This window comes from Benincasa hispida, chromosome 2 (assembly GCF_009727055.1).
Source record: "Benincasa hispida cultivar B227 chromosome 2, ASM972705v1, whole genome shotgun sequence".
Taxonomy (NCBI): domain Eukaryota; kingdom Viridiplantae; phylum Streptophyta; class Magnoliopsida; order Cucurbitales; family Cucurbitaceae; genus Benincasa; species Benincasa hispida.
In genome coordinates this window covers 51,499,292-51,513,987 of record NC_052350.1, presented here as the reverse complement: position 1 = coordinate 51,513,987, position 14,696 = coordinate 51,499,292, and the positions used below count along the sequence as shown (strand labels likewise).

At 32.4% G+C, this 14,696-nt stretch overlaps 2 protein-coding genes and 1 long non-coding RNA gene across 3 annotated transcripts; 1 reads left to right on the top strand and 2 right to left on the bottom strand.

The window, feature by feature from the left end:
- The first annotated feature begins 346 nt into the window (after positions 1–346).
- On the top strand, positions 347–3,622 carry LOC120071382. Its single transcript, XM_039023635.1, has 7 exons — positions 347–735; positions 855–965; positions 1,227–1,295; positions 1,692–1,823; positions 2,585–2,662; positions 2,902–3,024; positions 3,120–3,622. The coding sequence occupies exons 1-7, from the start codon at positions 541–543 to the stop codon at positions 3,303–3,305; spliced, it is 894 nt and encodes a 297-aa protein (XP_038879563.1). The 5' UTR covers positions 347–540; the 3' UTR covers positions 3,306–3,622.
- A 113-nt stretch (positions 3,623–3,735) lies between these two features.
- LOC120071381 (protein arginine N-methyltransferase 1.1) lies at positions 3,736–7,343 on the bottom strand. The gene is made up of 9 exons (XM_039023633.1): positions 6,952–7,343; positions 6,691–6,701; positions 6,417–6,572; positions 6,251–6,314; positions 6,008–6,150; positions 5,631–5,718; positions 5,336–5,451; positions 4,847–4,997; positions 3,736–4,228 (listed from the first exon to the last, which is right to left on the bottom strand). Exons 1-9 carry the CDS (start codon positions 7,217–7,219, stop codon positions 4,023–4,025), a joined length of 1,203 nt encoding a protein of 400 aa, XP_038879561.1. The 5' UTR covers positions 7,220–7,343; the 3' UTR covers positions 3,736–4,022.
- Positions 7,344–11,035: 3,692 nt separating this feature from the next.
- Positions 11,036–12,569, bottom strand: LOC120071578. The gene is made up of 3 exons (XR_005480292.1): positions 12,188–12,569; positions 11,883–12,101; positions 11,036–11,265 (listed from the first exon to the last, which is right to left on the bottom strand). It is a non-coding gene; the product is annotated as an uncharacterized LOC120071578 (long non-coding RNA).
- Between the last annotated feature and the right edge of the window lie 2,127 nt (positions 12,570–14,696).

Genomic DNA, 14,696 nt, shown 5'->3' with positions numbered 1-14,696 from the left:
AGATAAATAGTTAATAAAACAAGAATTTTAGAAGTAGAAGAGATTTTATGTCCTGAATTTTCAAAAATTAAAAATAAAAAACTAAAAACAAATACAAACATATTAGGAAAGTTAGAAACCAAACCAAAACTAAAACTTAGGGACAAAAAGGTATTTTTACTTTTTTTTTTTTTTAATATATATACTAAATTAGCAAGAAATTGCAAAAAGGGACGTGTTTTCTTGCACCCTATTGGATGAAATAAATGAGCCCACGTAAAATTACTAGAACAACCAATTAAATCACGCCATGTCATCTCAATTTATTTGTATATATATATGTTTAATTCCTTTTTGAAGACCGAAGTTGAACGACTGAAAATCGGCTTCTTCTTCTTCTTCTTCGATAAATTGTTCGATTTTGATTTGAGCCGATTCCAAATGTCGTCCAAATTTTGGTAACAGATCCTTGTAAGAATTCCACTGGTGACGCCATTTCTGTAACGAAGAATTCTTCTTCCACCGTTGTTGAATCCTGAAACCGAGAGATTCGTGAAGGAGATGAAGCGATTAGTGAGTGTTGTTTTAGTGATTCTGGCCATTGGTTTGTTTCCGACGTTTGAGTGTTCGAAGAAGCCATCGGCGGCTGCTAGAAGAGAGGATATTCCGTACATCAAATGCCAGGTTTGCGAGAAGCTTGCTGCGCAGTTGTATCACCAAGTTGAGAAGAAGCAAGTTGAGATTTCTCCCAAGAAGGTAATTCATGGATCGGATTTGGATTCTTTAATTTAGAGATTATGTTCAGTGGCATTAGTTCCTTTTTTTTTCCTGCATTTGATTATTTTTGTTTTCCGTGTTTGGGGTTCTTGCTTTAGATCTCGGAGTATCAAATTATCGAAATAGCTGAGAACGTTTGTAATCTGAAGAAGGCAGAAGCTGATTGGATTTTACAGATTGACATTGTTGAACAAGGTGATAGGCTTGAGGTAAGAAGAACAGGGTTACAGAGATGAGATTTTGTTGTTTCATTACAATTGATAGATTTAGCATTGCAATTCGGTGACATGATTATTTAATTTATTACTGTTTGGGTTTGGTATTTTCAACTTGGAGAATGAATGGACATGTCCCAGGCATCAAACTAAACATTCCATATTGAATAAATGGTACTCAAAATATGAATGAACGCTCATTTTCCTTCAATATTCTCCAACCATGTAACTCATTGAAGATTCATGTCTTCTCAGCTAGTGGATCAGAACACCGAAGGACAATGCAATTCAGAGTGCAAAACCATTGAGCGTGCATGTCAAGAGGTATGTTTAGGCCTTGCTTTGAGTGTGTAACCCTTATTGTTGCAACAATTAGAATGAACTACAGCTCCATAATCTGGGAAGATAAGAAATGAGAAGTTTTCTTGTATTCATTTATTATTGATGTTTTTCTGATTCTTTGTTCCCTCTAATATGTAGAATCTTCTTACTTTTTGTGTGTGGTTAATCTCTAGTAGATCAAAATATTGAGGTCCACTTATTAAGTAACTGCAATGTACTTAGTCAAGTAAAACAATAGCCAGAAGGAACTTACTGAAGTGGAGTCAAAGTTTTGTTTTCCTAGTATTGCCTTGACCCTACAGAATTATGTTTTGTGAAGGAATTGATTCCCAGAAAGACAATATGGAAAATGCTTAAATATGTTCTGTTATATTGCAGGTCATGGGATATTCTGATACTGATGTTGCTGAATACTTGTATAGCTCCAAACCAACGATTGATTCGTTGGTTAACTATCTGTGCAAGGACCTCACTAAATCATGCAGTACTAAGCCGCCTTTAGTTCCTAAGGTAGTTAACTAATTACATCCCATTTTTACTAATTACTAATTGATATATGATGAAACCTTTGTCAGATTATACATCCTTCTTTGGTTTTGTCTGTTTCTTGGGTTAGATTATTGTCATTTCCATTATAAAGTTTTCGATTCCAGGTGCCTAATGGGGCCACCTAGTTATATGTTTTAGTTAAATTAGAGATGGTGGGCCTTACATGGTTATTCCGTACGGAGAAATGTTTGACATCCAACTTCTTAACTAAATAAATCAATTGGTTAAGGTCTTTGCCATCCTTTGGAGGTTGTGGTTTGAAAGAAACTCTAGAATATTTCATGATCAAGAAACTAACCGTGACTTTTTTTGAAATTTGGTTACTCTTTTTGCTCTACTTCTAAATTCCTTTGTAATTATAGTCAAACCCAAATTCATACTACTTGGCTCCTTTTTTTGTAAGTTGTTGTTCTATAGGGATACCTCATCTCCCCCTTTTTATATCTCTTTGATAATAAATGTCATGTATCTGATAAAAATAAATAAACGAATGAATCCATTTGTAAGTGCTAAATATTGGATATTACTAATGAAGCTTGAGATTGAAATTATTTTGTTCCATTTAATAAGCATGTTTTGTTATTAGTTTTATGTTGAAAAACAGAAAAGTAATGATGATTGTTGTCAACCAATCCTAAGTTCGTTTGTTTCCAACTTGTAACCATTTGGTATCAGGATCCCGTCTCCTATAGTTGACTCCTTATATTGTCCTTGGAATCCAGGATAGGACTCCAGGTGAGCCCTTTGTGGCTAAGTCATCCAAAGAAGCAGAGATGGAAAAGATGTTGAGATCCATGGAGGTACGCAGAATTTAAAATATAGTTAAAATCACTTGTCATTTTCAAATCCACTCGAAGTATGTTTTTAATCATTCAAAGTCAATTTTAATAATATGAAAATTAACTATAAAAATATAAAATTAAACATTGAATTGATTTTCAAAGGTGTATTGCGAAGTAATTTTAATCATTTCAAAATTACTCCCAAACATGCACTACCTCTATTTTCAACATTTATCCACGCTCTTCATATGAAGCAGGGAATGCCAGGAGCACCCGGCATGAAAATGTATTCAAGAGATGATCTATTGAACATGAAGAATTTCGGAGGTGAAGATGACGATGAAGACGAGGATGAAGACGATAACTTCCCCTCAAAATTGGTACTTAAAAACATCTTTTATATAGCCAGAAACTTTTAATGATTGTGGATGTTTTGCATAAACAAACTAATGGGAAATTTGTTTTTTTTTTGTAGGGCAAAGTTTTGAGGGAGAAAGAGAGCAAGAAAAGTGATTGGAAAAATAGAATTACTAAAGGCGTTTCCAAGGCAGGGGAAGCAATAAAACAGCATGCTTACAGAGTCTCAAACAAAGTAAGGCATTGGTGGAGAGCAAAGACTGGAGGCTTAAAAAGTTCAAAGCCCATCAAACAAGAACTTTGAAGTTTGAAATATCTTCTTTTAACACTACAAATAGCTCATTGTATTTGCATCGCCCCGATAGGAAGTTAGCTAGTAAATCTGATAGCAAATACAGAAGAGTTGTGGTTCATATCAATCCATGTTCTGAAATTTTGTGGTTCTTTTCAGTTATATCGAGGAAAAACCAAGACTTGCTATTGAAAGAGGCACTCCAGTTTTTCTCCACAGTTAAAAAGCACTTTTAGTTTTCTTCCATGATCTCTGAGCTATCTTAGAAATACTCTTGATCTCTAAACATACATAACATTCATAGAAATAATTTAACACATAGTTTAACACTTTTGGTCTCTAAATAACAATTTAGTCCCTGTACTTTTAAATTTGTAACAATAATTTGATCCTTATACTTGAACCATCAATTAAAATTAAAAGGATTAAATTGTTTCTTTACTTTCATGAAAGTAAATTTAGGGATCTATTTTCATTCATTTTTAGGAAATGTCATTATAAATTGTTTTCTCACTCACATCAGCAAAATACCAGCCATCAAGAATTGTCAATATAGTAGAAGAGGAATCTATAGATTGAATTTAAAGCATACGGATGGGCAAAAAGAATACAAGCATGTCAATACGGTTGTAATTGCCAAACCTAACCCTTTAAGAGGATGTAGCAAAGCAACACTCAAGACATTGATTGTGTTCAGAGACAAGCCAAGTTTGCAGATACTGTTGAGAATCAACGCATCTTGTAATGTTGAGTCTTCGAGATTGTGCAACGACGTCCATTGAATGAGTATTTGAGAACGATATCGATATCGCGAGGATTTTTCTTGTTTGGAGCAACATTCAAACTCCCAGTTATAGTCTCTCCCTCGCAAATCGTGATAACATCTTCCAAGTATAGAACTGTTTGCTTCCAATGTGTAGCTCTTGATCTTGGTCCTGTAAAATATAATATCGTAGAAGATTACATTAACTCTACAGCTAAAATTGGCAGATCAGTTCACTATTGATTAGCTGGCCCGTCTTGTGATTATTTTTTGTTTCTGATTTTCGTTTCTCATTTGGAAATGAAAACACCGAAACCAGTTATATCGCCAAAATAAGCATAACTCAATTGCCATAAAGTGTATGTGCCATCAACCTCGAGTGTGTATATCAACCTTGAGGTCGAAGATTCAATTCCCCACCCACACATTGTCCAAAGAAAAAAAAATTAGCCGTCGTTTTTTTTTCTTTTCAAAACACAAATATTTATCATTTTTTTTACCTCACGAATGCATAATAAATATCAAAAAATAAATATAATATAATACTTTTTGATATTTTACTTCAAAACTTATATTCATGACATTTTTTAATTTAAAATTTTAGAGAACAAAACTATAAAATTGCTATCAAACATATTCAGTTTTTTAAAATGATTAAAAAAAAAAAAAAAACTTAAACCATGTCAAGCAAATTACTAAAAAAAGAAACGAAAAAAGTTACCAAACAGATCCAAGATCTACTAAAACCATGTCAAGCAAATTACTTTAGTATCAAAATGCAGAAATTTACCAGTCGAGAATCCAGTCAACTTATGGCACTTGGTAAAAGATACATCAAAGTAGGCTACAAGAGCATGAATGTAATCATCGCGTTCTGCTACAAGCTTGAATGGAGCGGTAAAGGAAGCATCACCAGGCGCCATTTTCGATATATCCATTGTCTGAATGAGACCACCAAATCATGTTATCCATAATGAAAACAACGGGGCTTAAGAGCAGGCAAACTAAAAGCAACGTGTAATATACATATCATTTGTCGCATACACATAGTTCTCAATATTTATTCCATGGTCCAAATGTTTAAAACTGGGATGAGATTACGGTCATCGAAGAATCTTAAGGAAATAACTGAGTAATATTAAACAAAAATTGGTCTAATAATTGAATCTTTCGAAAAGTCGAAACTTTGAGATGTGATGCAAGAAGCAAAGAAACGATCATGTCCCATCGAGATATCAAACATTAACTCAAATCTTTGCTCAAAGTGTGTAGTTTTCACCTTAAGTAGCTGACAGTTGGTGACAATTTGATTCTGGTCAACAGTGTCCACCAAAGGCTCCACCAAGGCTTGCTTTTTGATGCAGCTCATGTCGAACCCATATACACTATTCCAAACTATTTTAGGAAGCAGATGAACAAGGAAACTACGTCAAAATAAATGCAACATATACAATTGAACAAATCAAATAACATTTCTGGCAACACATATGAATGCAAAGTGTACATGGACGGGCTAAATAAAACATCTTAAAGAGATAAGATACACCAGGAGTGGCACATGTAAATTAACTCACACTCGATCTTGTCTTCTTTATAATCTGCATCCTCGATAGCTGTTAAATATAGAGAAGCTTTGTCCGGTAATACAATACCATCATCAACCTGCATTACAGAAACCAAAATAATTATTTACCCTCTCATATAAGAGAACAAATGAGTGTTGTTAAAGTGTTGCAAAAATGAAGATGCAGGCGACTCTAGACAAGTAAAATTATAGCCTCACACATGGACATTCAAGTGTGGCATACAAAGCCTAACATGAAGCTAAAGAAAATGTGTTTGCATTTTAGTAACTAGAAAATTGATTAAAGTCGGCGTCCATTTAGCTTTTAATACATTCTTCAAACAGATTACTAATGCGAAAATCTCAACAGAACCACAAAATACTTACAAGCCACTTATCACGAGCATATAGGACTGTATTTAACATATTCTCAAACAATAAGAAGTATCCCATCCATTCTGAAATAATTATGTCTACTTTGGCGACGGGAAGCTCAATTTCTTCAATCTTCCCTTTCAAAACAGTTATAACTGCCATGACGAGATGTAGGTAATTTAGAGAAGGCAATCCCATAAAAAAACAACAAGGTATAAGAGGAAAAGTAGTAAACAAGAAATCCAAGGAAAATACCATTAGAAAATCCGTTTGCTTCAACGATCTCTTTCGCCATGTCAGCCATATGGGAGCACTCGACCTGCAAACAGACAACTCCTAAGAAACAAAAACTAAAACAATAAACCAAAGAAAAGGGAAAACAGTAGGCCCGTGGACTTCCCATAAGAATTCCCGTACTTACAGCATAAACATGCGCTGCTCCTGCCTTCGCACAAAATAGGGACAAAATGCCAGTTCCTGCTCCCACATCAAGAACTACTTTATTTTTGAATAAAAACTTATTTTGATAAATAACATTTTGATACGTCTTAGTTCTAACTGTATCCTTCAACATTTCCTGCAAAGATAAAACAATCATGCTAAATACCTTACAAATTTAAGCAGCTGAGTCAAAACAATACAATATGAAAATGAGTTTAGCTGTTCAGGCTCGAATCAATGTAGGACAAACTTACTTCATGAATACCTGCACAAGCAAAACGAACAAATAAATAAAAAGCAATTAGATTTCCACTCTCAGCATAATACTTGAGTATACATAACAAAAAGTGAACCAGCAGTCCATGATCATTCAAAAAAAAAAAAAAAAAAATCGAGAAACTAAACCTAAATCGAAAAACATATAAACCAATCCAAACTAATCGACGAAGTAATGATAAAACCTAAGTATAAACCTAAAACCAACTGGAAAGAAAAGCAAATAAATGAAGTATTACCGAAGTGAGAGTAGGAATCGAAATAATAATCAGCGCTGGTTTTATCATCTTTATCATTGAAGGACTGGCCGGGCTCGCACGCGGTGTCTTCAGTGACTCTGTTAGAGTCGTCGGCGGCTTCGCACATGGACTCGTCGAAGTTGGAGCTCTCAGTGGTTTCTTCAACCAGAGCTTCGTCCTCGTCTTCAAAGCAAATCTTCGAACCCTGAGGCTGAGGCAAGCCGTTGAGGGTGGTTGGAGTGTGATTGCCATTTTTCCGGCGACCCATAATGGATTGGTTGGGAGAGTAAAAGGATGGATTAGGGTTTTTCTTGTGGAGGGTTTTAGCGAAGTGCTTTGCTCTGTAGAGCTCAAACTACACGGTTGCGACTGCGAGTGCTTTTAAAGTAGCGGACTTTGAAGCCAAGCCAAGGTCTCCTGTTTGGAAAATTAGGGGAGGGAGATATTTTGCTTTTTGGGAAACAAAGCCAGTAGGTTTAATTTTTATTTTCGTCCTTAGATTTTAAATTTTATTTTATTTTGATCTTTAAATTTTTCAAAACGTCTATTCTAGTCTTTGAATTTTTAAAAATTGCTTACTTTGACTATGCTATTGAGATCTTGTTAACTTTTCAACAAAATGATGAGATGATTTATATTTTTAAATGACTATGTTATCAAATAAGTTAGTCACACTAAAAAATCTAGGCTTTCAATTTTAAATTAGATGGTAAAATGATTTTCTATTGAGAACTCAAACGTAATTTTGCATTCAAAATTTTGGCCTTTCAGTATTTTGGTCATTGGTTGTTGACATTTTATTTCACCTTTCATTTTAGTCAGCACATGTTACATACAATTTCATCAAACGATCTTAGTAGATACCAGAATCAACACTTGTTAAAAGTTCAAGAAAAACCAGTTGTTTTTTAAAGTTTATGACCGAAATAAAACAAGATTCACAGTAGGATTTAAACCAAATCATAAAAATGCATATTCGTACCTTAACTTTATAATTTAATCCTTGAATTTTGATGGATAATGATTTAGTTCATATACTTTTAAATTTGTAATAATTTAGTTCCTAAACTTTAAGTAACAATTAATCACTATATTTCATAACTTCGTAACGATTTAGTCCCTTCTTTATAGGATTAAAATTAAGAAAATAATACATGTAGATTAACAAATTGACTTGATATTAGATTTTTTTTTTTTACGAGTTATAAATAATAAGTTATTAATAATAAAAAGGGCAAATATCCCCCAAAATTTTTGATGTTGTATTAATTTAAACCTTAAACTAATAATTGTATCAATTTAAACCTTAAACTTTGGAAATTGTATCAATTTAAACCCAAAACTAATAATTGTACTAATTTACACTCCAAACTTTCATAATTGTACCAACTTAAACCTTTCATTGTGTTTTATTTAGATACACTCGTGAATGTTCAGGTTTAAATTGATATATTTATTAGAGTTTAGGGTTTAAATTTATACACTTATAAAAGTTTAGGGTTTGAACTGATATAATTATTAGTTTGGAGTTTCAATTGATACAAATCTCAAAGTTCATGGTTTAAATTAATACACCTCTAAATTTTAAAGTTTAAATTGATAATTATTGGTTTATGATTTAAATTGATACAATCCCCAAAGTTGAAGGGTATAAATTGCTATTTGCCATAATAAAAATGAATACTTAATTTTGATAACAATTTCATGATAAGTACTAAATTGTTACAAATTTCAAAGTATATAGACTAATTTGTTATTTATTAAAGTTTATGACTAAATTGTTACAAATTTGAAAGTACATAAATTAAATCATGGTCAACTACAATTAAGTAACTAAATTTGTTACTTTCATAAGAATTGAGGATGAAAAGTTTTTTTACCCTCTTAATAATCATACTTTTAATAATTTTTTAAAGTAAAATTTTAATAAAATTTATTACATAATAACAATAATAACAATTTACAAACACTATTGGAGTATGTTTTTAAAATTTATAAAGAAAAAATAATACAACCATTTTGGTAATCATTTCATTTTTTGTTTTTAATTTTTGAAATTTAAGTCTACAAACACTCATTCTAACTCTAAAATTCTCGCTTTATTATCTATTTTGTACCATAGTTAAAAAATCAAGCCAAATTTTAAAAATTAAAAAAAACAAGTAGTTTTCAAAAACTTGTTTTTATTTTTTAAATTTAACCAAGAATTTAACTCTTATACCTAATAAAAATGTAAATTATGGTAAGGAATTGTGAGGAATCATACTTAATTTTTTAAAATAAAAAACAAAACGAAATGAATTTTCAAAATAAATTAACTGTATGTACTTCATTTTAGATTTATGGAAAGTATTTGGATTACTTAAATGTTTTGATTTAGGCTCTTATATTTGAGCACTCATTCATTTTCTTTCAGATGAGTGCTAGAATTAGCCAGAATTAGTTAATAATAAACTTACATAAATTCTTGTTGAGTAACCAAAAAAACAAAAAAAACAAAACAAACAAAAACTAGAGAAAGAAAAAGTGTTATCCAATAGTGAAAAGCTTAAAACTTCCTCCTCTAAATTTAGGGTAATTATTTTAAATGCAAAAACTGGTGGAAATATTTTTAAATATAATAAAATGTCATTATTTATTAATGATATATCGTGATATAGATGTCTATTGCAGTGTATTATCCATAGATAATGAAATTTTGCTATATTTGTAAATAAGTCATTTTCTTTATTTGAAACCAACCCTTGAATTTGTAGTAAAATGGTTGAAAATTGAGGGTTTTTTCGAAAAATTGTCGGTTTTGACTCCAAAAAAATGTTCCATTCAAAAGTAGCCTCATTTTAAAAATTACTTTTTTTAACCTAATTTTCAACTTTTCAAACTTTAAATGGATGGACCCACAACGTAAAAGTACAATTTTGCCCCTCAATCATTTAATTGTCTTGAATATGAAATCACCAAACTTACCTAACTCACGTATCTTAAATTAGAAACTTCAATCTTCAGCTTCACATTTTGTTTTCAATAAAGAAATGCTTCACTTGAGGGTCCCCAACTCCAGAAGAATAATCCTTTTCAGAGGGTCTCAAGTTTAGAGGAACAATTTGTTTCCCTTTCTAGAGTTCCAGAAGAGACAAATATGTTGAAAAATAATCTTTTATTTTTTTTCTTCAGAAAGTCGGCAAAATGGAGCCAAAAAAATATTTTTTAAAAACTAACCAATGAAATCATTACTTCTTTTTCACTTATTTACATTACAAATAAGAAGTCTTACGTTTTAGGAGAAAAAATGGAGAGAAAATATAAAAATGAAAAGTACTGGAACATGATTGAACATGGGAAGGTTATTACTGGTGTTCTGTGATTTTTCTCATAAAGTTCTAAGAAAATGTTTCATAAAGTTGTCTTTCTCACAAAGATGACTTTGTCCAACTTTACACGAAAGTGAAATTGGTTCAACTTTACAAGACAACTCTTTTGTTCAACTTTTGTCCTGTGAAGTTGAACGTAAAGTTGACCAGGTCAACTCTCTCATAAAGTCGACTTGGTCAAATTAAGTCAACTTTCTCCTAAGTTTTTTTTAATTTATTTATACGTTTTTTTTCAACTAGTAAGTTTTATCTTCACTTGCAGAAATTACGTTCAATCTATCATCCACAACCTCCCTGAGAAGTAGGTAATGTATCAATTGTCCATTAAGGGAGAGAATGCTATCTAAGATGGATCCGTATATGGTTCACCTAAATATGTCTAACTGAACCCTCGTTAACTTCATACGGATCACCATATAGGTCTTAGCTAGATGAGAACACGAAGATAACGAAACCTTAAAATATCCTGTTGGCTTGATTCTCGACTCCATAATATCTCAAAATTGAAGAGTTTTATCATTCCCTTTCATGCAGGCACTCAAGAGACCAGCTGATGTCACTTTAAAATGCATGGAATTAATGGGCAAGATGTGTTAATTTAGGAGAAACTGTAACGACCCGACCCCCTAGGACTTAGGTAAGGCCGTTACTAAAATAAATGCATGCACAGAGTTTAAAACGACGGTCAGTTATTTGAAATAAATGCTAATTAAACAAGAGAAGTTCATAAGGCGTTTATTAAATGCAATTGTTAAAACAGTTAATAGGGTACCCAAAATTTTTAAAGGCTAATCAAAGGCATATAAAAGAAATAATCCTTAGTAATAAATTTTAAACAGTAAAACCAAATAACAAATTTCAAGATGCGGAAGTGAAAAGGTCTAGTCCCAGTGACACGATCACGAATTTCGTTGCGCCATCACCGGTATATCTTTACCTTTTCCTGAAACATCAACATAAGACAAAATGAGTATAAAATACTCAGTAAATAACCCCACCACTAGGGTCAGGCTAGACATCTATGTTCTCTAGATACCCGCATATGGCACATAAACATATGGAACAAACAAGAGACTGAGTCCTACCCTATTGTAGTTAAGTATGTCCACAAAACTGGTGAATCCCGAAGGAAACACAAACTGGTGAGCATCTAACTAATCAATGAGGATATTCACACAATCTCAACGTTCTAAGAATCAATATTGTACAATTCTAAAACATACATGAAAATCCTTGATACCATGGCTTCATCACATACACGTGATTCTTAACAACATATTATACAACATTCATGTATACCTTACATCATAATTCCACAATATGTAAGTATGCCTCAACACCAGCAGATCAGACATCGACATATGAAAACACATACTATCACATACTAACGATCGAGTACTTAGGTGTGTATGTAAACAAATCAGAACTTGTGCCAGAACATACTTTGATTCAGGTCATACTGTCAATCAACATGCTAACATTTACCATAACATACACTCATCACGCTAGCATACAACTAAAGCCTGGCCCGTGGGCGGTTCCAGTGGTAAGATTACTTACCTCAATCGAAACTTTATGGATAATGAAGCTCCAACGGCCAAACTATAACAACTAGAAGTAGCGGCCCTAACACTGAACTCAAACAATTTTAGTTCAACCATAACAGCAACACTTCAGACCCAAGTCCAAAATATTCAAAAACTTACCCAAAGGATGAAGGTCACTTCCAATTTCCCTTAACGGTGCTCCCTCTAAATTCCAAGTTTCACTAAAACTCACCTTCAAATAAAAACCCAACTGTGAATCAAAATGACGAAACCCAACGTTAATGGCTAAGAGATCGAACCAAGCTACCACAACCTTACCTAGAACAGGTCCGACGGCGACGGTTTTGGGTCTGGCGAAGTGTGAAGAAGCGGTAGCTGGTCGAATCTGAGTCGGTGAGGTGCGAGGGAACGACAGCTAGACAGATCTGAGCTGATGAGGTGCTGCGATTTATGAGGAATCTCTCTCACGCGGCGGCGAGTCTGATGAGACAGTGAAGGAAGCACGACGTTCGAATCTGAATGGGGGTGAGGGAGGCGCACGTCATTCGGAATGGTAGCGAGGGAGACACGACAGCGAATACTGGGCAGTGAGGGAAACGACATTTGTGGGTTTGGGAGGAAAGAAGAAGAAAAAATTGGGGAGGTTTTGCCGTTTGAGGAAGAAGAAGGAGAGTGTTGGTGGGTTTTTTTTTTTTTTTTTTTAAAGATAATAATAAATGTAGGATTGATGGGGGGTTTTAAAATATAATAATTAAAAAGGAAAGTATAATTATAATAATTTATTTCCGTTTCGAAAAGAAAATTAATTCTTGCCATAACCTTCACATTGAAATTCAAAATTTAATAATTTTAATTTTTCCGACAAACTTAAATTCCCGCATTTATACTTGAGATCCAAAATTCCAAAAATGCCCTTTGACCAAGCAATTATTGAATTACCAAGGATAACGTTACTGAAATTACATTATTATATAAAAAAAAATATGCGGGATGTTACAGAAACACCTCCTCACTTCACCAAATTGTGGAAAAAAAAACTACTACCAAGTACAAAATTCCAATTTCCATTTTCAATCTTTAATTTTAATTAATTCAAAGTTAATTAAAATCAAAACTAATATTTCAATTGTGACAATTAATTTTGATTTTTTTAATTAATTAAACAAATTTAATTAATTAAATAGTAATTTAATATCAAATATTAAATTAATGACACACCTAATTTAAACATGAATCCTATTCATGTAGTTAATATTTAAATCAATATTTAAATATTATAAACTCTCTAATTTCATTTAATTTCAGTAAATTAAACGTTAATTAATTATATCAAATATAATTATACAAATCCCAAATTCAATTTGAACATTTTGTATTGAAATTCAATTTGAACACTTTAAATTGATATCATTTCCAAATTTATTCAATTTAGTAATTCAAGGTGTTTATGTTTTACGAGCTAGTAGAGGGATCTTATGGACCTACAGATCATGAGCTCCAATGATTTGATTGCTTATAACTCTTTAGATCAAATTAATTAATATTCGTTAACTATTGAGTCACACCACTATAACTCGATAGTTGCACTCTTCTCACTGTAGATATACTTGTGTCCACTTGATTTAACTATAACCAGTAAGTCTACCCTTCATAGATTGTTCATAATAACGGCTGAGTCAAATGTTGTTTTACTCCCGGAATTACGTCTTGCTCCTTAAGTTCCATTGATCCTCTAATGAACAATTGGTTTGTGATCCAATCACTAAACTGTATTCCTCTTGGGTTAATGAGAGAGTGGGGCCCCTTGTTCAAGACCTGGATTCAACACTTAAGAGAACAACCTTCCTCCTATCCTTAAATCGGGTAGTGTGAATTCCATTTTGTACCCTATGTCCCCAGCTATCTAACCGGTCTTACCCTTGAAATAGGAGGCTTATTGAGCCGATGCTGTTGAGTCAACCCTCACCTATACAAATCTAAGGTTTATCCCTAATAAACATGAGTTCATAGTTAGCTCATGATTAAGATCGAGTTACTTAGGTCATCTAAGCAAAATAGTCATTCTTAAATAGTAAACAACATTATAAAGTAAGAGCTACTTATTTCTTGGTCCGATCTTATGCAAACTCATTGCATAGGACGCCACCACTCCTCATGTCAATATATGAACGAATCAGGATCACTTTGTTTGTAGCACCTTACAATAAATTGTAACAACTACAGAGTGGGTCGCATCTAATAGTGTTACCAGAATAAGGCACCCAAACTTATTTGTATACTATAGATCATTTTGACTATTTTCCCGAACCTGATCCACTTTTATGTCTCCACATAAAGTTCAAGTATTCATATAATGATCATGGATCTTAGTTTATTAGATTTAGTCTTTACAAGTGCAATTTACAAATTTAATAACAATTTTATTGAAGAAATTTTAAATAACATCTTTATTGATAATATAAAATTTTTAACTCTACAAACTGCTAGTTTTAGGACATATAACCCAACATCGACCTTATTCATATACTATAAATCGTTTTGGCTATTTATTCGAACTCGATCCATCTTTATGTCTCCACATAAAGTCCAAATATTCATGTAATAGCCATGGATCTTAGTTTATTGGATTTAACCATTACAAGTGCAATTTATATAATCAACAAATAATTTTATTGAATAAATGTCAATAACATCTTTACTGCAAATATAATGTGTTTGACATTACAAATTGAGAATTTTAGGACATACAACCCAACAAACTCCCACTTGGACTAAAACTCCAGTGAATTTATATATATATAAATATACAATGTTGAGTAATGAGATA

Bases quoted from the DNA above. Each gene is read 5' to 3' on its own strand.
- LOC120071382 (XM_039023635.1), top strand. From the start codon at position 541: ATGAAGCGATTAGTGAGTGTTGTTTTAGTGATTCTGGCCATTGGTTTG. The intron at 1,296-1,691 runs GTATGTTTAGGC...GTTATATTGCAG, and splicing joins TTGAGCGTGCATGTCAAGAG to GTCATGGGATATTCTGATAC. The intron at 1,824-2,584 runs GTAGTTAACTAA...CTTGGAATCCAG, and splicing joins AGCCGCCTTTAGTTCCTAAG to GATAGGACTCCAGGTGAGCC.
- LOC120071381 (XM_039023633.1), bottom strand. From the start codon at position 7,219: ATGGGTCGCCGGAAAAATGGCAATCACACTCCAACCACCCTCAACGGC. The intron at 6,315-6,416 runs GTAAGTACGGGA...GTCTGTTTGCAG, and splicing joins GAGCAGCGCATGTTTATGCT to GTCGAGTGCTCCCATATGGC. The intron at 5,719-6,007 runs GTAAGTATTTTG...TCTGTAATGCAG, and splicing joins ATGCTCGTGATAAGTGGCTT to GTTGATGATGGTATTGTATT.